At 39.2% G+C, this 24,036-nt stretch overlaps 2 protein-coding genes across 4 annotated transcripts in view; one reads left to right on the plus strand and one right to left on the minus strand.

Annotated features, from left to right (window-relative positions):
- On the plus strand, nucleotides 6,874-9,632 carry LOC104700905 (protein CER1-like 1). Of its 3 annotated transcripts, XM_019227332.1 has the most exons (8): nucleotides 6,874-7,390; nucleotides 7,476-7,573; nucleotides 7,676-7,695; nucleotides 7,781-8,171; nucleotides 8,289-8,396; nucleotides 8,484-8,684; nucleotides 8,767-9,039; nucleotides 9,399-9,632. In XM_019227332.1, exons 1-8 carry the CDS (start codon nucleotides 6,874-6,876, stop codon nucleotides 9,576-9,578), a joined length of 1,788 nt encoding a protein of 595 aa, XP_019082877.1. In that variant the 3' UTR covers nucleotides 9,579-9,632. The 3 variants fall into 3 exon arrangements, with proteins under 3 accessions (XP_019082877.1, XP_010414810.1, XP_010414811.1); XM_010416508.1 differs by having other exon boundaries at nucleotides 7,476-7,695; XM_010416509.1 differs by having other exon boundaries at nucleotides 7,476-7,695; nucleotides 8,301-8,396.
- LOC104700907 (probable serine/threonine-protein kinase At1g09600) overlaps nucleotides 23,527-24,036 on the minus strand; it is a gene marked incomplete in the record, with an annotated part of 3,572 nt that continues 3,062 nt past the window's right edge. Inside the window, 1 exon segment of the mRNA XM_010416510.2 lies at nucleotides 23,527-23,929. Within this exon segment, the coding sequence (XP_010414812.1) occupies nucleotides 23,738-23,929 (192 nt within the window).

The following is a 24,036-nucleotide window of genomic DNA, read 5'->3' on the forward strand; positions in this document are numbered from 1 at the left end:
TCACAAAGACCATCTATCCCGAAGGACCGCCTAAACAGGCACTCTGGCTAAACAGCCCGCCACAAAGGCCACACAATGTCTCTAAAGACCGCCACTAAGGCCACACAATGACTAAAAAGTCTGCCACTAAGGCCACACAAGCCCCTCCATGGCTTTCTCCACTAAAATGGAAAAATTTTAACTCACGTAAAACTTTTCACTTTTTCCACTTTCAGAAACTTTCCACTTTTAGAAACTTCCAATTCAGGAAACTTTCCTCCAAAAACCCCCGCCTCACGGAAACTTTATACCCCGAGCACCACCTCATCTTGTTACTTAGTCGCATAACCAACCACTCCAAGCGACCAAGTAAACAAGAGATATGGGGTGGAATACTCCATTCCCGCTCCAGCCACGAATTATAGATGGGACCAGGCTAGACAAGCACAAGTCGCGGCTTGCTTCTCATACCACTTCTTAAACCTTGCCTTCATCCTCGCCGCAGGCTCCCAACTCTGCTCCTCAACACAATCACAGTCCCAAAGGACTCTCATCAAAGGAATCTTCTTCTTCCGAAGTTCATTGATCCTCCTCCCAAGAACCTTCACTAGTCTCCCCTCCAAAGTCATGTTAGGCTAAAGATCCTCAGGAATCTTAGCTAACAGCTGATCATCCTCACGGAGACACTTCCTCAACATAGAAACATGGAAAACTTTATGGAATGCACGCATAACCTCAGGCAACTCCAGTCTATAAGCCACTAGTCCAACACGCTCAATCACTCTGAATGGACCCATATACCTCAGACTCAACTTAGTCTCAGTCAATGACCTGTTCGGACCCCGCAACATGGCCATCTTGAGGTACACTCTGTCTCCTACCTGAAACTCAAGATCTCTTCTCCTCCAATCGGCAAAACTCCTCTGCCGATCCAGAGCTTCCTTCATGTTCAGCTTGAGAACCTGAATCTTCTTTGAGGTCTCCTGAACAAAATATACCACGTAAATGCTCCTCTCCCCCACCTGATTCCAGCATAACGGTGTATGACACGGCCTCCCATACAAAGCCTCATAAGGAGCCATCTTAATACTCGCCTGATAACTGTTGTTATAAGCAAACTCTACCAAACTCAAATGATCTGCCCAATGGCCTCCCCAATCCAACACACACATCCTCAGCAAATCCTCCAGCGTTTGAATCGTCCTCTCTGCCTGTCCATCTGTCTGGGGATAATAGGTTGTACTCATATGCACCTTAGTGCCCATCTCCGCCTGAAACGCTCTCCAGAACACCGAAGTGAACTTAGAATCCCTATCAGACACAATGCTCGCTGGAACCCCATGCAACCTGACAATCTCCTTCACATACTTCTTAGCCAAGACCGCTGCTCCATCAGTCTTCTTAATGGCCAGAAAATGTGCTGACTTAGTCAACCGGTCCACAATGACCCAAATAGCATCAAAGGTCCGTGACACTGGCAANAACCCACCACGAAGTCCATAGTAATCATATCCCACTTCCACTTTGGAATGGGAAGACTCTTTAGTAACCCTCCTGGAACCTGATGCTCAGCCTTCACTAGCTAGCACACATCGCACCTTGCGATCTAACTAGCTACATCCTTCTTCATCCCGACCCAATGATAGACCTCTTGAGGTCACGATACATCTTAGTCGCTCCTGGATGAATATAAAACTTGCTCCCATGAGCCTCTCTCAGGATCTCCTGCCTCAACTCCTCATCCTTGGGCACACAAACCCGACCGCGCACCAAGATAGTACCATTTTCTGACACTTGATACTCTGAATCCACATCCTTTGAGGCATTCACCAGCCCCAAATCCTTCTCCTGAGCCAACCACACTCCAATCAGAAGATCTGCTCTATCAACCGCCTCCAAACCCAACGGCTCCTGAGACACAGTACACAAACTCAACGCACCGATCTCTCCTACCAAAACCTCCATCTCCTGCTCATGAGCCGAAGCTACCCTCTTCCGACTCAGAGCANCAATCAGAAGATCTGCTCTATCAACCGCCTCCAAACCCAACGGCTCCTGAGACACAGTACACAAACTCAACGCACCGATCTCTCCTACCAAAACCTCCATCTCCTGCTCATGAGCCGAAGCTACCCTCTTCCGACTCAGAGCATCTGCAACTAATTTAGCCTTACCAGGATGATAGGCTATCTCCAAATCATAATCTGCCACCATCTCCATCCACTGCCTCTGCCTCAAATTCAGCTCGGACTGAGTGAATATATACTTCAGGCTCTTTATGATCTGTAAACACCTGTACTTTTGCTCCATAAAGATAAGATCTCCAAATCTTCAGGGCAAAAACTACAGCACCCATCTCCAAGTCATGAGTACGATAGTTGTCCTCATACTTCCGCAACTGCCGCAAAGCATAGGCAATCACCTTCCCATGCTGCATCAACACACACCTGAAACCAACTCTGGATGCATCTGTATACACCACATAGGGTTCTCCCTGCTCAGGCAAAGCCAACATTGGAGCGGTAGTCAACATCTCTTTTAGGCTTGCAAAGCCTTCCTCACACTCTTGTGACCAAACAAAAGGGATATCCTTCCCTGTCAACTTAGTCATTGGACTTGCTCTGCTCGCAAACTCCTGCACAAACCTCCTGTCGTAACCTGCCAGACCAAGGAAAATCCTGATCTCTGTGGCATTATGCGGTCCAGGCCAATCCTTAATAGCATGAATCTTCTCCGGATCTACAGAAACCCTCTCTGCATAAACAATGTGACCCAGAAAACCCATCTCACGCTGCCAAAAAAAAAAAAAAAAAAAAAANACACATGCTCAACTTAGCAAACAACGTCTGCTCTCAAATGCATTGCATGCTCCTCGGGACTCTTAGAATAAACCAGGATGTCATCGATGATGATGATGACAGACACGTCCAGAAACTCCTGAAACACGCTGTTCATCAATCTCATAAACGCTGCTGGTGCGTTAGTCAACCCGAAACGGCATCACCACAAACTCATAAACCCATACCTCGTCCTTCTACTTGATGACCAACACCGATGCTTCCCACGTAATAAAACAAATGAATCCCCTATATACCTCCTCAGTTCTACTAGACTAACAATCAAGTATGTTGACATCAACTCACCACCACCCGAATATCAACATCTCTTGTCCATACAAGAACCTCTAGTAACTTGTCTCTTAGGGAAACTTTCACAAGGTAACTTAATCCAAAATTAGCTTTCCGCTTAGCAATTCTCCACAAAAAATCATCAATACGAGCGTAATAAAACAAACAAGTACCAAACGTTCGCATATTCTGATTCGTCGTATCAAATGCTTTGCAGGCCGCCAACTCAACCCACTTGACTTATTTTCCCCAGCAAGCTTACCAAAACCCAGAATCTAGCAACCATGTCCATCTCCAATGAACTTCATCCAGCATCGTCGCAACGATTAGTTTATCCTGCCATGAAGGCTTCTCGTGAAATTATGTATCTGGCAAACATGCCTTTCCCGGTTCAAACCTGCTGCAACTCCCCTTCCCGGGACTCCAGCACCACCGGCCTTACAATCCTGGCGCAACAGCCAAACATTCATAACCGCTCTGGTCATAAAACCCTGATCTATTGGTCAACACATCCAAACCCCAAGATTAAACCACCGTCAATCTCTCGAGGTCTACATTCAATCTTTATGTTTATACTCACGTCCTAGGCATTGAATGCTCCCAACTTTCCACCCTTAGGTCGCAACCTTCGAGCCATACCGATCTCACTCTCAGACCACCGTCTTCGAGTTATACCGTCTCACTCTTGGACCATAATCCTCAAGATCTCGATATCAGAGGAACTAATCATCCCCTCAGGAGAACATCTTCCCCTCTGCCACTCTCGGAGCCCACAGCCCCTCGAGCTATCGGTATTCTAGGAAAACCACCATCCCTTCAGGAGCAACAATCCTTAACGACTACAAACATCTTCTGACCAAAAGTACCTCATGTGGTCCGAGTATAACATTGCAATGTTACACCCACCCACTCAACTTCTAACATCCAACTGGATTAACCACCAAGCAGCAAAAATATCTGCTCCAAAAACATATGTCCACCTATCCGCCTCTCTAGGCTCGGTACCTCTCGCGAAGAATCTCGTACCGGTCATCTACAACTGCTCCATCCTCCTAACATAAGATGGAGAAATCCTCAACCTCCGCAGCCCTCGGCTGCACCCCGGAACATGCGGTACAACTGGAGCCTACACTGGTACCCCTCACGGTCACCGCTCCAACAACACGTCAACAGATCTGCCAAGCGATCATCTCGACCCTGGGCTTCAACCGCTGCAACCCACACCTCGGTTCCCAGCACATCTGGCACGCTCACCGGCTGAAACACCCTCTGGTCCCTCCTGATACGCTTGCGACCCTCTGACATACCTCCTCGTGGAACTCTGGACCACACACTCGCTGGCCTCGGGAACTCGCCCGACCACGGCCACGAAAACGCCCACGTCCACGACCAGCAACTCAACCACCTTTAACCACTGATCTTCCAAGAACAGAGGCTAACAAGCATAGAACAAATCAAAACCACACAAAGAAACATAACAATAACTCACCGTGGAATCTCATTGAAGGCTCGAAGAGGATGTTCTAGGACTCCATGCCACACACAATTGACTAACTCACATAATCAATCAAGACATGCAATCCCAAACATCACAACAGAAACCTAGTGAACCCAAATCTAGAACCGTAAAGGCTCTGATACCAAACTGAAACGACCCGACCCATTTTTTTTTAATTAATAAATAATAAATATAAGTATAATATAAACTACAACTAGTGGTCCCATATCCACTAGCCACCTATCCACAACCACAAACAACAGCGGAAATAACAATACCAATAAATATCCAATAATAAAATAACCAATAGTAATCCATAACAACAATCCAATAATCAAACGTCATGAAACATGAAACCGGCAACCTAACAATGTTTCTAAAGACCCAACTCTAGCAACCTAGCAACGCCAGACAACATACAATCGAGTCCGTAGAACATCCTCCTCTTCATCGCCTTGATTCCACGATCACACTTTGCCTTTACTTGCACCACAAACACATATTGAGATGCATGAGTATTTGATAAACACTCAGTGAGGCAATCCCACCATCTACTGAGCTATACACATAAGCAACAATGACACCAATGTTCCAAAAAATCAACAAACAAGACATACAAACCAGGAAATCAAACATCATCTCGCTGGAAGGGAGGTGTCGACCGACACCAGCCAAGTGTCGACCGAGACTGGCCTTGGTGTCGACCGACACCAGCCAAGTTTCGACCGACACTACCCCATAGTGTCGATCGATGCCTAATTTGCTGGTGTCGACCGACCCTCCCTCTGCAACCACGATCCGCTCGAAGCCGAGAGTCGAATCTCGCTTCCCAACCTCTTCCAAATCGTCCAATACTCAAAACCTAAGCCAAATACGTACATAGCAACCAATCCCAGCAAGAAAAACACACAAAACAACAACAAACAAGCAAGAACAAGGAAATCAAAGGCTTAGATTAGCCACGGTCATGCACTCACCTCTTTGCAGGAAGATTCAGACCAATAGCAACGAATCCAACCCTCCTAGCAAGCCTCTAGCTCCTTCCTAGCTCCAAATCTCACAAGAACAGCTAAGAAATTCTCAAATCTCACCAAAAATCTCAAGAACTCTCTTTTTCCTCTTTTTCTCTCAAAAGCGTTAAACGACGACAAGAGAAACTTCCCAAAACCCTTCTGGTCGACAAAACACTTAAATATCTCGGTTTATTGGTTTTTTCTAAACCAAACCGGTCCAAATCGATAATTAAATAAAACTGGTCGAACCAGAAAACATTGATGTCGACCAACACCCCCTTGGTGTCGATCGACACCCTCCCCAAAACGCACAGGTTTGGTTCACAGGTATTACACATATTAACTATCACAATCTTCTAGATGAGCACCATAACATCTACTTACCTTGGATTAGGAACCAATATGGGAAAGAAACAACACTACACAACCAATGGTGCTTCCCTTCCCTCATCCACGTCTCAACAACAAATCTCAGCCTCTTTCCTTCTTCTGTCCAACCCCAAACCATCTCCTTTGTTCCTTCTTCGAAGAGAGATAACTACAATTCTTTCTTCTCCTTCAAGCGCAGGAAACGGCAGGGAGCGGAACCCCCACAGAAAGAGAGACGTTCTCCTTTTATAGAGAAGGTTTAGGGTTCCCTTCAAACCACACTAAACCGCTCCAAAACCGGAGATGAAACTAACCGTCTAACCTGAAATGTTTAATGGTCAAAATATATCTTTCATGTAATCTTTATTTCTTATGTAACTTTAAAAAAGTTTTTATAACCGTTTATTTATTTATGTTACTTTATCATACATATCATAATTAGTATGCCATTAAAATTTATTTATAACAGTTTAATCTTTTGGAAATAAATTTATCAGTTTGAAACATCTTATAATTTTGTTCTCCATATTTTTGACGTATATAAAATCAAATTATCGGTGTCATACATGAGTTGTATTCTCCACATTATATTGATTTGAATAAGTATGCAAAATATACAAAAAGAAAAAATATATATTGAAAACTTAAATAATATAGGAAAATTGTTAATTAATTTATTTATATTTGGGTTAGGATGTGGAGATATTAATTAGTTTTGGTAAATTGATGTGAATGATTAAAAACATTGATAATATATTTTGGTAAAGTTAGATAGCAAACTCTCTCATCTCTCATATATATATATATATATATATATGCGCGTTACATTCTAACTTCAAACGCACTTCCTTCAAACTTCTTCCAGTATTAGCTCAAGTACCTTTCGATGGCGTCGAGGCCGGGAGTTCTGACGGAATGGCCATGGAGTCCCCTTGGTGACTTTAAGTACCTCTTGGTGGTTCCGTTAGCAATAGCGAGCATAATTTCGTACATGACAGCGGAGGAGGAGGAGAAGGATCTAGGGCGTATGCTGATAGTGGCACTAATGCTATGGAGAATAGTTCACAGTCAGATATGGATCAGCGTGTCACGTCAGAAGACGGCCAAGGGGACGAAGAAGATCGTGTACAAGCCCATTGAGTTCGAGCAAGTGGACCGAGAACGCTCTTGGGACGACCAAATCATCTTCAACACTCTCTTTATGTATCTCCTAAACAGCAAACTCCCAGGCAGCTCCCGCATCCCCATCTGGAGACTAGACGGAGCCATCCTTATTGCTCTAATTCACGCTGGTCCCGTCGAGTTCTTATACTATTGGTTTCACAGAGCTCTCCACCACCACTTCCTCTACTCCCGCTACCATTCTCACCACCACTCCTCCATCGTCACCAAGCCCATCACGTGTAAGTACCTTCATCCAACATTTTCTTCTATTTTTATATAATGTGTATATATATTTACACATCAATCCATTCTCAAACGTGTCAGCTGTGGTGCACCCCTTCGCGGAGCACATCGCCTACACAATACTCTTCGCCATACCCATAGTAGCGGCGTCCCTTTGTGGGATCCTCTCCATTTTTTCCGTCATTGCATACATGACATATATTGACTTCATGAACAACTTGGGACATTGCAACTTTGAGTGTTTCCCTAAACGTCTCTTCCACCTCTTCCCTCCCCTCAAGTTCCTCTGCTACACCCCCTCGTACGTTAACACTATATATACTTACACTATTAAGATTTCAGTTCATATATATAAGTACATAACATGGACATCAAATATGTTGAAGGTTCCACTCGCTCCACCATACTCAGTTCAGAACCAACTACTCTCTGTTCATGCCCATCTACGACTACATCTACGGGACGACCGACAAGTGCACCGAATCCTTATACGAAAATTCGTTGGAGAGAGAGGAGGAATCACCCGACGTCATCCACCTCACTCACCTCACTACACTCGACTCCATCTACCAAATGCGCCTTGGCTTCCCATCCTTCTCCTCTCGCCCCTTGTGGTCTCGATCCCCATGGTACCTCACCTACTCCATGTGGCCCTTCACCCTTCTCTTCTCTTTCGTCCTCACCTCCGCTGTCTCCTCATGCACCTTTGTCTTTGAGCGAAACCGTCTCCGCAACCTCATCCATCACTCTCACCTCCTTCCCAAGTTTGGATTTCACGTAAGCATTTTTAATAACCTTTTAAAGAATACGTAGCAAGAAAATAACACTTTTATTTACACAAAATAACCTTTATTAAAATTTAATACTAATTTTTCCACATAAACACGTGGCCAGTATAAATCACAGCGCCATCATAGGTCCATAAACAATATCATTGAAGCAGCTATCATAGAAGCAGATGAAAAGGGTGTGAAAGTAATGAGTCTTGGCCTGATGAACACAGTAAGTTCATTAATTACTTCAGAGTCATCTTATATATATATATATTACTATCTCGGATAAGTAACTAATTAACTCATGATTAATGAGTCGGAGGAGCTAAACGGGTATGGAGAATTGTACGTGCAAAAGCATCCAAATTTGAAAATAAGGCTAGTAGATGGAAGCAGCATGGCAGCTGCGGTGGTGGTTAACAGCATTCCAACGGGGACCACGGAAGTTGTCTTTAGAGGCAATCTCACCAAGATTGCTTCAGCCATTGTCTTTTCTCTATCTCAAAAAGGCATTAAGGTATACTTTGAATATTTGTGAAAATAGAATCCACTGTTCGGCTTCTCAAATCAAACAACAATTAATGTGTGTGTATGTATAGGTGGTTGTGTTACGAGAGGAGGAATACACCAAACTCATCAAATCTGGGGCCGACGAGAATCTTGTATTGTTCTCAAGCAATAACTGTTACTCCTCAACGGTATGGTTGGTGGGGGATGGGCTAGGGAAAGAAGAACAGATGAAGGCAAAAGAAGGAACCCTTTTCATTCCCTTTTCTCAGTTCCCACCTGATAAACTCCGCAAGGACTGTTTCTACCACCCCACTCCAGCTATGCTTGTTCCCAAGTCTGCCCAAAACATCGACTCGTGTGAGGTATATAGCTTAGAACACTACAAAAAACACCGTGCTTGACGTCAGTTGTTATTGACCTTGACGTCGACACTAAACCCATTTTTAATCCAAATAGCATTAGTTTGAAAAATGTAGTAATAAGGTGTGACATGAACTATTTTGACATCATTTTAACAAACGACATTTACTTATACGTTTAAAAAAACACAAAACAAAAAAAAAAACATCAACGGAGAAGCATAACAAGTGAAATAAGTCTAATGAAATAATAGTTGGTTTACAAACCGACAACATATCCCTTGTTTTCAAAGAAATTTAAGTCGGTTTAGATTACATTGAAAGATGTGTGCATAATCTAGCGAATGAATGGTTTATTCCAGAATTGGCTGGGAAGGAGGGTGATGAGTGCATGGAGAATAGGAGGCATAGTGCATGCCCTGGAGGGTTGGGAGGAGCATGACTGCGGCAACACTTGCAAATTTCTCCGTCTCCATGCCATCTGGGAAGCTGCTCTCCGCCATGATTTTCAGCCTCTCCAGCTCCCACCATCGCATCTCTGATCTTTTCATATTTATATATCTCCCCTCTGTTTATCATATACTTGTCTCCCCTCTATTTACAATCTCTGATATTTTCATATTAACAAATTTGAATTATCTCTTTTATAAAATTGTTAATCAATATAAAATGACATGAGTTAAGATGTGTAACGTGATAATCTAAATTAATTAACAACGACAAAACAAAAAATATTTTCTTTGTTACGCTTGCTTTATATTGCTTCATATATGACAAACAGTTACGTCGATTATTATACAACATTGATTTGATATATTACGTCTTACCTAAATAATATTTGGGTGCATCATCATATCAAGACAGCTACAGAAACTTCGCGAATTACGTTTTACTTAAAATGGTCCTTAGACTCTTTTACAAATGCAGCGTCCACTCGTTACCTACTTAAGGAGCGGCTGGTAACCGTGTACGTACCGGTACCACCAACTACCGAGAATATAATCTGTGCCGGTGAGAGGGATTACTAAAAACAAAAAGTATAGGTACTATTAATGCCCTCATACTGTCATTGTATATAAATCTTTTTTATTTAGCGTTGGACCGACGTCAAACACTTGCTGGCGCTTACAAGTATGATCTTGATTGGCCGGTAAGTATTTGCCAAGCACCATTAGTACTTTAGAGCATTTAAATTGGGAAACTTCTAACGAGTTTCTCAGCATTTAGAAATGAAAATAATAAAATAGTAAGAGTTGGTATATATCTTTCAGATAATAATATTTTGATTCAAGCCTCCAGGCAACCGCTATGGACTCCAGATCCATCAAATTTGTCGTATGTGATACATGCTCTTACAATATTACACACAAATGAGAATGTAATATTTCTTCTGTTTCATAAAAAAAAAATGTTATTTTATATATTTATTTGAAATAAAAATGTTATTTACAATTAATATATTACATTTAATGTAAAGTTACTATTTATTAAACACTTATAAAATAAGAATAATTTATTAATATAAACTTTAATTTTCAAGGTTAGTCATTAACAAGATATGAGATTTATAGCATGTGTAAGAAAACAAAAAAGCAAAAAATCTAACATGATCGAGACAAATTGATAACATGATCACGTCATATTACGACACGTATAAAAAACAAAATAAATCTATTTTTATTGTTATATATCTTAAAAATACACAATAATTTTATATATGTTATGATATAAAAAATAATAATAATATAGTTTTACAAAATATTGTTGGGGAAACAACGCACAGTTGTGTAGCGGAATAAAGTTTCACCTTAACTTATGTAAACTCGTGAGGAAAATATAATAAACTTGGTAGAGCATAAAATAAATGAGACACAGAATTATATATGGAAAACCTCACTAATGCGAAGAGTAAAAACTACGGGACCGTAGTCCACTCAAAATTCCACTATCACCAATATATTTGAGTACAACCACGTCCTCTCCAGAGATTAAGGCTACAAGTAGCAATCTCAATAAGAAAACAACACAAAAGAGAGAACACAAAAGTCTAAAAATATGCAGTTCCAAACAATCTTAGATTTACTAAGATTCCGGCAACCTATTCAGATCTCCACCGTAAAAATCCTACATAAACAGATCAGGAACAACTCTGCAAAATTTCAGCTCAAACCGAGAAGATCTTACTGTTGGATCTTACAAACAATTACGATAGATGCTGCACAAAAATCTGGAAATTCCAGACACGACCAACCACGCTAAAACTCAGATTTCTCACAAACCAACCATTGAAACAAGATCTCCACAGTCAAATATGTAGAACACTGAGTCACGAAGCCACCCTCCAAAAATCAGCCAGATCGGAGCTTGTTTGAATGTCCAAACGTGCAAAATACCAAACCCTAAAGGTTATGTTTTTCTCTTCTCCTCTAGATCCGAAAATCAACTCTCTCCTCTCTATTTTTTCTTATGCCAATAATTAGATTATATAGTGTCTCATAACCCAAAGTCCAATATTAATCTCATGGACTAATATAATGGTCCAAGTCCAGGTTTGGTTAACCAAACCCAATTGGTTTCCCCACTAGGAGGAAAACCCAACAAACTCCCCCTCCGACTAGGTAGAGGAAACAGCCATCCCGGCTATCCCTCGGCAAACTTCAAGCTTCCCCCTCGGCAATGACTTTGTCATCATATCAGCTCCATTATCATCCGTATCAATCTTTTCAAGTTCTACTTCTTTAAAAGCAACCACATCATGTATCCAATGATACCTCCTATTAATGTGCTTTGAACGCGAATGAAATGTAGAGTTCTTTCCGAGACAAATTGCGCTTTGACTATCACAAAACAGCACATACTTATTCTGCTTGAAACCGATATCTTCACAAAAACCCTTCATCCACAACAACTCCTTACAAGCTTCAGATGCAACTATGAACTCAGCTTCAGTGGTAGAAAGTGCAACACACTTTTGCAATCTTGACTGCCATGCAACAGCTCCACCCGCAAATGTTACCAAGTAACCCGAAGTAGACTTACTAGAATCAACATCTCCTGACAAATCTGAATCAGTATAACTCACAAGTAATGCATTATCACCTCCAAAGGTAAGCTTCAAATCAGAAGTCCCTCGAAGATATTTCAAAATCCACTTCACAGTATTCCAGTGTTTTCTTCCAGGATTGGAGACAAAACGACTAACAACACCAACAGCGTGATCTATATCTGGTCTTGTACAGACCATGGCATACATCAAACTACCAACTGCAGAAGCATATGGAACCCTTGCCATATCTTCCTTTTCCAACTTTGTTTTTGGACTCTGTTGTTTGCTCAATCTAAAGTCTGTAGGAAGAGGAGTAACAACAGCTTTAGACTTATCCATGTGAAACCTTTTAAGTATTTTCTCAATGTACTTCTCTTGAGACAAGTGAATCAGCTTTTCACCTCTGTCTCTAACAATTCTCATACCAAGAATCTGTTTCGCTAGACCCAAATCTTTCATGGTAAAGGACTTGCTAAGTTGCTTCTTCAGCTCCTCAATTCTGCTCAAGTTCTTGCCCACAATCAACATGTCATCAACATACAACAGCAAGATGATAAAATCATCATCACCAATCCTCTGCACAAACACACACTGATCAGAAGTAGTCTCTTTATAACCATGCTCCCCCATAACAAACTTAAACTTCATGTACCAATTTCTCGGTGCCTGCTTCAATCCATAAAGGCTTTTCTTCAAGCGGCAAACTAAATCCTCTTCACCTTTTTTCACAAAGCCTTTTGTTTGTACCATGTAAATCTCTTCCTCCAAATCACCATGAAGAAAAGCAGTTTTTACATCCATTTGCTCAACCTCTAGATCAAGACTTGCTGCCAATCCAAGTACAACCCGAATGGATGACATCTCACAACAGGAGAAAATATTTCATCAAAATCAACTCCTTTCTTTTAGTCATATCCTTTCACAACCAACCTAGCCTTGTATCGAGGTGACAAACTGGTCTCATCATGCTTAATCTTATACACCCACTTATTAAGCAAAGCCTTTTTACCCTTAGGTAACTTCACCAACTCAAGAGTATGGTTCTCTTCAAAAGAATCCATCTCATCACCCATGGCATCATGCCATTTATCCTTGTGTTCATCCTCCAAAGCTTCACTATAGCTTTCAGGTTCTCCCCCATCAGTAAGTAACACATACTCACCAAGATTATACCTAGTCGACGGTATAAGACCTATCTCAGATCTTCTAACAATAGTTGGATTCTTGGTAGTTGGTGTCTCACCATGATCGTCACCATGATCACCAGTACCATCATCATGTGCGGGAGCATCTGCACCAGGTGTATCAACATGAACCTCACCCTCAACCTGACTGTGGACCAATGTAGAAGGAATAACCTCTAAATCAATCAAACTCTCATTATTCTGAGCTGGTTTTCCGGACTTGTTAATGTCCTTTATCGTTTGATCTTCCATGAACACAACATCTCTGCTCCTAATGAGCTTCTTCTCAACGGGATCATAAAATCTGTACCCAAACTCATCCTGACCATAACCAATGAACACACATTGTCGCGACTTCATCTCAAGCTTTGACCTCTCATCTTTGGGAATATGAACAAATGCCTTACACCCAAAGACCCTCAAATGACCATAAGAAACATCCTTACCAGTCCAAACCCTTTCTGGAATATCACCCTCCAATGGAGCACTCGGTGATAAATTCAACACGTGAACAACTGAGCTCAAAGCCTCACCCCAGAAAGTCTGTGCCAAACCTGATTGTGAAATCAAACATCTAACCCTTTCGACAATTGTCATGTTCATTCTTTCAGCCAACCCATTCAACTGTGGAGTCTTAGGTGGCGTGAACTGATGCCTAATACCATGTTCTTTGCAATAAGCATCAAATGGTCCAGAATATTCTCCACCATTATCACTTCGGATACACTTCAACTTCTTTCCCGTCCGTCTCTCAACCAATGCCACAAAATGCTTAAAATATCCCAGAACCTGATCTTTCGTCTTCATAGTAAAAACCCACAACTTTCTTGAATGATCATCAATGAATGTGACAAAATATGATGCACCACCAAGAGATTTTGTTTTCATTGGACCACATACATCTGAATGCACCAAATCAAGTACCTGAGGTTTTCTAGAAGTCGCAGAAGACTTAAAAGAGACTCTGTGTTGTTTACCCCGCAAACAATGCACACACTTCTTCAAGTGCAAATCAGAGATAGTTGGAATAACCTCTTTCTTAGACAACACAGATAATCCTTTCTCACTTATGTGACCGAGTCTCTTGTGCCACAACTCCATGGCATCATCCTCCAAAGCATTAACACTGTCTTTGGAAACCTTAGCCTGCATCCAATAGAAAGATGAAAGCTTCTCACCTCGAGCCACAACCATAGAACCACGTGACAGCTTCCATTTACCACCACCGTGTAAACTATAGAAACCTTCATCATCAAGTTTTCCCGTAGATATCAAATTCATCCGAAGATCTGGGATATGCTTAACATCCTTAAGCACAAGTCTAGTCCCAAGACTAGTCTCCAAGCAAATATCACCAATGCCAACAACCTGAGCCAAACCATCATTCCCCATCTTCACAAAACTATAACTACCCGAAGTATAGGTAGAATACAAATCCCGTTGGGATGTAGCATGAGTAGTAGCTCCACTATCAACCACCCAGTTGGTGTCATGGCATACATTAATGGCATCATTCTCAAGAAGAATGAGAAACTGATCGTCAGTGATTGTCACTCGATCTACTTCTTATTGCTTCCCTTCCTGCTTGTTATCTCTTTTCGACTTCCAGCAATCTTTCTTCAAGTGCTCTTTCTTGTGACAGTAGTGACACTCCATATTCGCAAATTTATTAGATTTGCTCTTGCTCATGTTCTTATCATTCTTGGGCTCTCTAAATGTACTCCTCCCCCTTGATTCAGTAACCAACACATCTGAACGCGAGGAACTAGCATTAGACTGTCTTCTAGTTTCCTCATTCAAGATACTGTTCTTCACTACATCCATCGAAATAGCACCATTCGACGCGGAGTTACAAAGAGACATCCTAAACACCTCCCAAGAATCTAGTAATGTACCAAGAAGCCACAAACCGTGAATCTCATCCTCAAACTTGACTCCCATATCAGAAAGTTTATTAAGCAGCCCCTGAAACACATTTAAGTGATCAGTCATCGGAGTTCCCTCCTGATACCTCAACTCAATCAACTTCTTGATCATGTACATCTTATTATTCCCGGTCTTTCGAGCAGACAGTTGCTCCAGCTTCAACCACAAAGAACGAACATTAGTCTCTTTTCAATATGATTCAACACATTATCATCTACCCATTGCCTTATCAAACCACACACTTGGCCATGCTGCAATTTCCACTGATCATCAGTCTTATCTTCAGGTTTCTTCTCCTCAAAGACAGGAACATAAAATTCCTTCACGAAAAGCAAATCTTCCATCTTGCCTTTCCATAGATGATAATTAGAACCATTCAAGCTTATCATTCTACCCTTATTTTCCATCGTTCACAAAAGCAACCAATAACCAAAGTTATTAAACCAGTGCTCTGATACCACTTTGTTGGGGAAACAACGCACAGTTGTGCAGCGGAATAAATTTTCACCCTAAATTATGTGAACTTGTGAGGAAAATATAATAAACTTGGTAGAGCGTAAAATAAATGAGACACAGAATTATACGTGGAAAACCTCCCCAATGCGAGGAGTAAAAACCATGGGACCGTAGTCGACTCAAAATTCCACTATCACCAATATATTTGAGTACAACCACGTCCTCTCCAGAGACTAAGGCTACAAGTAGCAATCTCAATAAGAAAACAACACAAGAGAGAACACAAAAGCCTAAAAATATGCAGTTCCAAACAATCCTAGATTTACTAAGATTCTGGCAACCTATTCAGATCTCCACCGTACAAATCCTCGATAGACAGATCAGGAACAACTCTGCAAAATTTCAGCTCAAACCGAGAAGATCTCACCGTTGGATCTTACAAACACTCACGACAGATGCTGCAGAAAAATCTGAAAATTCCAGATACGACCAGCCACGCTAAAACTCAGATGTCTCACAAACCAACCGTTGAAACAAGATCTCCACCGTTAAATATGTAGAACACTGAGTCACGAAGTCACCCTCCAAAAATCAGCCAGATCGGAGCTCGTTTGAATGTCCAAACGTGCAAAACACCAAACCCTAAAGGCTCTGTTTTTCTCTTCTCCTCTAGATCCGTCTTTTCTTTCTATTTTTTCTTATGCCAATAATTAGGTTATATAGTGTTTCATAACCCAAAGCCCAATATTAATCTCATGGACTAATATAATGGTCCAAGTCCAGGTTTGGTTAACCAAACCCAATTGGTTTCCCCACTAGGAGGAAAACCCAACAAATATAGGGTTCCCAAATTATAACAAAAAATTGGAAAGAACTTTTATTCTATCATACTACAAAATTTGAGACACTTTCACCTAACCAAAAATATATATTGCAAGATTTATCATATAAGATTAAGATCAAAGGTAGCTCAAATTAGCAACCAGTCAAGTCCTCAAATTTAAGTGTTGATAAGAATCAAGATTAAACTGGTTATAGAATTAAAAAAAGAAGATCTTTAAGAGAAAAATACACAAAACAATCATGGTATAAATTCTAGCGTTAGAAAACTCTTCTTCAAAAATATTAAAAGAGGACGAGTTGTTTTACTGCGACGTCAAACACCTCCATCTTTCTTAAATAACTTGCTACGATGGTCGGCATCGTTTCGCAACAACTTATAATTATATAATTTAATGCTTATTTTTACATAAATTGAAGAAAAATTTGATTACAATATCAATTTAGAAAATGACTTTTCATTTTTCGTATATATGGTCAGAATTATCATAAAATTGGATCTCTACTCCAGTCGCAGGAGATACCGCTCATGAACTTCATGACCATGTAAATAATCTTGGAAAAAATATATATATATATTATAAGTAAATAATGTTTGACAAATACAAGGAGTCAGTTAAGGTTTTTATAATTGCTCTAGAGATAGATACAAGACTCAACAAGCGAAAAATACTTAATTAAACTAAAAAGTGTTATAGACAATTTGACCTTACACAAAGAGATGAATTTGACCTTCCACAAAAAGACAACATTGTTAGACTGGTTGTTGGTGATATGTCTATCTCTAAGTGTGACTGAGATATAATAATACATCCTAGCTAGAAAGGCTTAACCTCAATATGTTTTTTTATTGTTTTTACATCCATCGTACATGTATGTATGTCACTAAAATATATCCTTTGTTGTTTCAGTGTTTTGAGAAAACTATAGTACTATACCATATATATAGTCCACGAGTAGAAGTTTTTTTCCAAGAAAAATAAAAGTTCAAAAGATATTACTAAAAAATTGTACGCAAAAGCATTTTGCATACCAAATACATACTTAAGCGACATCTTCAAGATCAATAGTACGTTCAGATCGCTTTTCTTATTAATATGTAGTTGAAGTATATACTGCTATCGAACAAAAATGTATACAATTATATGTAATATATTAACGAGAAACTAAAACCAAAACTGTGTATTACACGAGTCCATACATATCTAATATATATATATATATATATACATATAGTTTTTTATTTTTTTAATTTGTATGTAATATATCAAAATAATATTTTTTGTAAAACAGAAGAAATACTATACATATAGTTTTTTATTTTTTTAATTTGTATGTAATATATCAAAATAATATTTTTTGTAAAACAGAAGAAATACTATACATACAATTTTTTATTTTTTTAATTTGTATGTAATATATCAAAATAATATTTTTTGTAAAACAGAAGAAATACTATACATACAAAAACATCATTACTTTTTGTCAAGTGACTCGACACTCGGGACATATTCAAATTGATTTATGGTGTTGATTCACTAGAATTGTTGTCGCATAGCATTTATAGCACATCTAATTAGTTATGTACTGCCAATTGTAGATTAACACATTAAATAATTTTGCTTCATACATGTCTTTTGATATATTTATATGTTATATATTGTGCCCCATGTTAATTATGTTTCTAGATCCGCCCAGAGTCTTAAAGTTTCGGACAAGGCAGCATGTAGATACTTAAGCTTCTCTAGATCTGCTGGATCATACTTTGTGTTGATCTCATGTTCGATCTTGGCCATAACTTGAGGATGCATAGAAAGAGGCCAGAAGAACTGAGTGAGAGCTGAGCTTGAGGTGTCTCTTCCTGCTATCAACAGATTTAAAACAACATCTCTCGGTTTCAAGAGCTTGTATTTGGTCGTGTCCACATTCATATAATACGTTAACACGTCCATTGATGTCTCTCTTGTTAGTGATAATTGAGTTACGTCATCGTATAGAAATATGTAATTATGTATCATGTATGATCAGTGAAAAATGTGATTAAGGGGCATGATAGTGTTGAAAGGTCGCTTATGTCCAAAAACACGAGTGCATAGTCACGAGTCTAATCCTTCGTCATGTTTCATCATATTGTTAGTCTATAAATAGACGTTGTGATCGTATTGTAAACAGTACCAAGTTTCATGTAGATAAAAATTTCAGTTCTTGTTCTTGTCTTTTCCAAAGAGAAGAGACAAAGTCTCTTGTTTTGTTTCTTTTATTCTTCCTCTCAATATTCTAACATGGTATCAGAGCCAGGTTGGTCTTGGAGCCTGTCCAAGCAGAACAAAAATAAGAAAAATTCTGCTGCAAGAAGAAGAGAAAGATGGAGACAACAAATCAAGGGTGAGAAGAAGAAGAAGAAAATCGAAATAGGAAAAGGTGGTGGTGACAAGATCAGAGAGTACCATCAACCTTCACAAACAGAACCTTCAAGAAGAAGGGCTCCAAAGGGAAGAAGAAAAAGAAAATCTTCTCAAAAGGAAATGGAGTAAACAGATGTGGAGTTGGAGTTGTGAAACTTGTTCGAAGAAGATGTGGAGAAGATTCACGCATTGTAGAAATTGTGAGGTTACACAGATAACCGAAGAAGAGACGTCACAGAGACGTGATGATGATCAAACAGTGAACCAAGCAATAAAGAAGGATGCTTACCTCATAGAAAAAATTGAGCAGGAGCCGGTTGAAGAGTTAAACGAAGACAATGTGGAAAAGATTGCGTAAGACATCATGGAGACATTATGGTGATCAATGAAAGACACCAAGCACAAAAGGAGGAAGCTTACCTCGAAGAAAAATGGAGCAATAAAGGAGGATGCTTACTCAGAAAAAATGGAGCAAAGGAGGATGCTTACCTCAGAAAAAAAAATGGAGCACTTTATGGTGATCAATGGAAAACACCAAGCACAAGCACAAAAGAGGATGCTTACCTCGTAGAAAAATAGAGAAAAAATGGAGCAAAGGAGGATGCTTACCTCGGAAAAAATGGAGCACTTTATGGTGATCAATGGAAGACACCAAGCACAAGCACAAAAGAGGATGCTTACCTCGGAGAAAAATGGAGCATTAGACGGTTGAAAATATAACCAAAGAAGAGGTGAAAACTTTTCACTTCACGCAAGGGACGTCACAGAGATGTGAATGTGATTATGATCAAAGGAAGACGCCAAGCAAGAAAGGAAGCTGAGTTCACGCACAGATTTGGTGAAAGGGTTCACGCCCAGATTTGGTGATCAAGAGGACATCAAAAGGTAAAATCAGAGTGTTCACTTAGAAGAAAGTGAGTGGAAGAAGGTTGACAAAACAACCGGATGAAGACGTGACAGAAGTTCACAAAGGCGATGTGAAGAAGCCCACGTGGAGAAAATTTGAATGTAACAAAGGAGAAGTGTTGAGGGAAAGAGTAACTCAAGAGTTCCTATGTCAAAAGAAAGAAAATAAATAAATAAAAAAAAACCATTGACAAGAGGGTGTCAAATTGTGCAATGTCAAACTGAAGAAGCAACAAGAAAGAAGGAGTTGTGAAGAGAGAAGGAATACACGTCAACAAGGAGTTGGAGTTTGATATGACAAGAAACAAACTTTGTTCAGAGGGTAACTCAATTAAGGGGGAGTGTTAGTGATAATTGAGTTACGTCATCATATAGAAATATGGAATTATATATGATAAGTGAAAAATGTGATTAAGGGGCATGATGTGTTGAAATGTCGCTTATGTCAAAAGGCACAAGTCTAATCCTTCGTCATGTTTCATCATATATATTGTTTCAAGTCTATAAATAGACGTTGTGATCGTATTGTAAATAGTAACAAGTTTCATGCAAATAAAAATTTCAGTTTTCTTTCATGTCTTCTCCAAAGAGAAGAGACAAAGTCTCTTGCTCTGTTTCTTTTCTTCTTCCTCTCGATATTCTAAGATCTCTTTCCCCACGTCTTATCTCCTCTCCTCCTGAAGATATGATCTTTGCAAGCATTTCATGGACAGTAAGCATCGAAACTCTCAGCTTCCTCTCAAGACCAATCCCAATCCATTTTTGAAGCTTCCACAAAATCATCGGTTTGAGATATCTATAGAAGATCGCTTCTACACCAACATCTACAGCTTCAGAAAACTCAAATTTTGGCATTTCAATGGATAGAGACATTGGATCATAACCAGTCATTAAAATCGAGAAAATATCAAACATATATCTCTTAAACACATCTTGTAAGTCTAAGATTATGTTTTTTTCAACAGCTTCGTCAAGCAAAGGACAAAGACCCTTCTTCAACTTACTTTAAATTACTACTCACCGCGACCTCAAAGAAATATTTATGGTGAAAAAGGGTGTGATTTGACTTCCTCAGATCCTCCCATAACTCTGAATCAGCGGCTACAGTTCCATCTCCCAAAACATCAAAGATCTTCTTGAATTCAGGTCCTTGAGGGTAATTCTGAAAGTTTGAACTTAGTATGTGATGGATGTTCCTTGGATCAGCCGTGAGTAACAAGTCTGTTCCAGTAAACCAGGCTCCTTTGAAAATAAAATTCAGATAGCTGGCCTCAAGATCCTCAACCATCAAATCATATATCCGATGGACTTCGACGACCAAACCTGGAACCATCCCGAGGAAAGGCCAGTTCTTGAACAAAGGGCTTCTGTGAGATTTCTTGTGGAGGAAGAAACATTGGAAACAAAGAAAAAAAAGGAATGCAATGATGATGAAGATTTCAAGTAAGCTTACCATCATCATTCTTACTCAAATAATATTGGATATAGAAAAAAGAGGTATCTTTATCAAATTTGTTTGCTACAGTGCAAATGGTATGTGTTACCATTCAAGTTTATATATGGAAAATTCAGTGGATTCAATTGGTTGCATGAACGTTGTGGTAGGAGTTATGTTAGAGAGTCAAGGATTAGGTACAAACTCCTCAAACTTAAGTCTTGTTTTGTGATTGTATTAACCTTGTTAACTGAATGCCACATATATGATCTATCGGCTAGCTGAATGCCACATATATGATCTTTTAAAGATTACAACAACTTTTTTAAAGGGAACCTAGTTCATCTATGAAGAGATTTCTTGTGGATGAAGAAATATTGGAATTCAAAGGAAAAAAGAAATGCTATGATTATGAAGACTTCAAGTAAGCTTACCATCATCATTCTTTCACAAAAGGATATTTGGATATAGATAAAGAGTCATTATAAAATTTGTTTGCTATAGTACCAACGCTATGTGTTACCATCCAAGTTGAAATATGAAAATTCCATGGATTCAGTTGAAAGCATGAACGTTGTGGTACTAGCCTGAATAAATCTTGATGACTTTTTAGAGACTCAAGGTCTACTTACCAAACTCTTCATTTTTTTTTTGGGCAACACCAAACTCTTCATTTAATTTGTAATTTGTTGTCTCGCTTTTAGTGTGTTCACTAAGAGCATCTCCAATGGTCCTTTATTTTTATTTCTATAATAGAGATAATCTATAATAGAGAAACTCTATAATAGAGATGAATTTTACTCCAACCCACCTCTATTCTCACTTCTAAAATAAAGATTGCTATTTTTTCCTCTATTTATAGAGGACTCTTTTTTTTTTTTTTTACAAAGATTCCTCTATAAATAGAGGATAAAATAGCAATTTCTATTTTAGAGGTGAGAATAGAGATAGATTGGAGTAAAACTCATCTCTATTATAGAGTTCCTCTATTATAGAGGAAAAAATAAGAAAAACCATTGGAGATAGTCTAAATGCCACGTGATCTAGTTGGCGAACAAATGTTCTTTGATTTTTTAAATAGTACACGCATCTAAAATCATTTCAGTCCTTGCAATCATTGAACCGTAGGTGATCTGGTTTCCGTAGTTGTGGTTTATTGATTCAATTGACTGCATGAACGTTGTGGTAGGAGCCCAAACAGGTTTTGAGTTATGTTAGAGAATCCAGGATTAGGTATCAAACTCATACTCATTTTAGTTTATCATTGTATGGCACATGATCTAGTCGGCTATGTTCACTGTATTTTAGACATATATCTAAAAATAATATAGATTACAACGGACAAGATTAGGCCGTTTGCTTTTCTGCGTTTTCTAATACGATTATGCAAAATTTATTGATTGGTAAACTTTTTGCACAATCGCATTAGAAAACGCTATTAGGCGTGTTAGCGTTTCAATTTTGGTTGGTCCGTGATAAAAACCATAACTAACCTAACCAATTCGTTGCCTACCCCTACTAGCCTTCTTATTTAGCCCGATAGTATCACATTATTTGATGTTTTTTGTAAGTACCTCTAATAAATCGAGTAATTAAAATATAGTAAAAAACCTGTAGATCTTAACCTTGTAACAGACGCATTACAGTTTAACAAAAGATGTAGCACAATGGTTAAGTCAATTATCTTAACAATACGGTTGAGTTACATTACGGCAAGGTACAATATCCTTCCAAAAACAAAGCCCGAGACTCCAAGGGGCGGACATAAAAGGAGAACCTTAAAGAAAAAGGGCCAAGTGAAGCAACCAAGATAAGACCAGTTTCTCTGTTTTTTTGTAAAACTCGTAGAGAATAAAGATCTCTTGTCTTCCAATGAGAGAGCTAAGAAAAAAGGTTTAGTAAATATGTAAAACTGAAACAGTAAACAATTTACTAAATCGAGATTTATTAGATTACTAAAAAGAATGGAGAATATTATAATATAAGTCAGGTAAACTGTTAGCGATTTGGCTATACAACGCAAGATCCTAAGTCCTAAGCCCTTTCTTCTAAACCAAACAAGTCTAGCAAACCAAAAAAAAAGATAAAGAAAGGGCAAGCATGGTGGAGATTTTCCCAAAAAGTTTGTTTATTATGGTTTTACTTTCTCTTAGAAACTACCAAAATATCACCTTCCATTAGCTGGAAACGAGGCTTGAGCCTGTCGGTTCTCGTCTCTCTTAGCCTTGTCGGCTTGAGCCCTTCGTACAGCTAACAAGATCTGCCTTTCATGTTCTTTNTTTATTAGATTACTAAAAAGAATGGAGAATATTATAATATAAGTCAGGTAAACTGTTAGCGATTTGGCTATACAACGCAAGATCCTAAGTCCTAAGCCCTTTCTTCTAAACCAAACAAGTCTAGCAAACCAAAAAAAAAGATAAAGAAAGGGCAAGCATGGTGGAGATTTTCCCAAAAAGTTTGTTTATTATGGTTTTACTTTCTCTTAGAAACTACCAAAATATCACCTTCCATTAGCTGGAAACGAGGCTTGAGCCTGTCGGTTCTCGTCTCTCTTAGCCTTGTCGGCTTGAGCCCTTCGTACAGCTAACAAGATCTGCCTTTCATGTTCTTTCAACATCTCATCCAAGTTCCCTTCTCCTGGAATCAATGGTCCTGAGTATTGAATCCTCCCTCTCTTCTCACCATCATAACTCTGTTTTCACCAAATTTTGATCAGCCACAAAAAATATACAAACACAGAAACCTAACAACAATGTAAACACAGTTTTTTTTTTGTTATTACCATTATTGGTTCTTTGC

Source organism: Camelina sativa, chromosome 7 (assembly GCF_000633955.1).
Source record: "Camelina sativa cultivar DH55 chromosome 7, Cs, whole genome shotgun sequence".
NCBI lineage: Eukaryota > Viridiplantae > Streptophyta > Magnoliopsida > Brassicales > Brassicaceae > Camelina > Camelina sativa.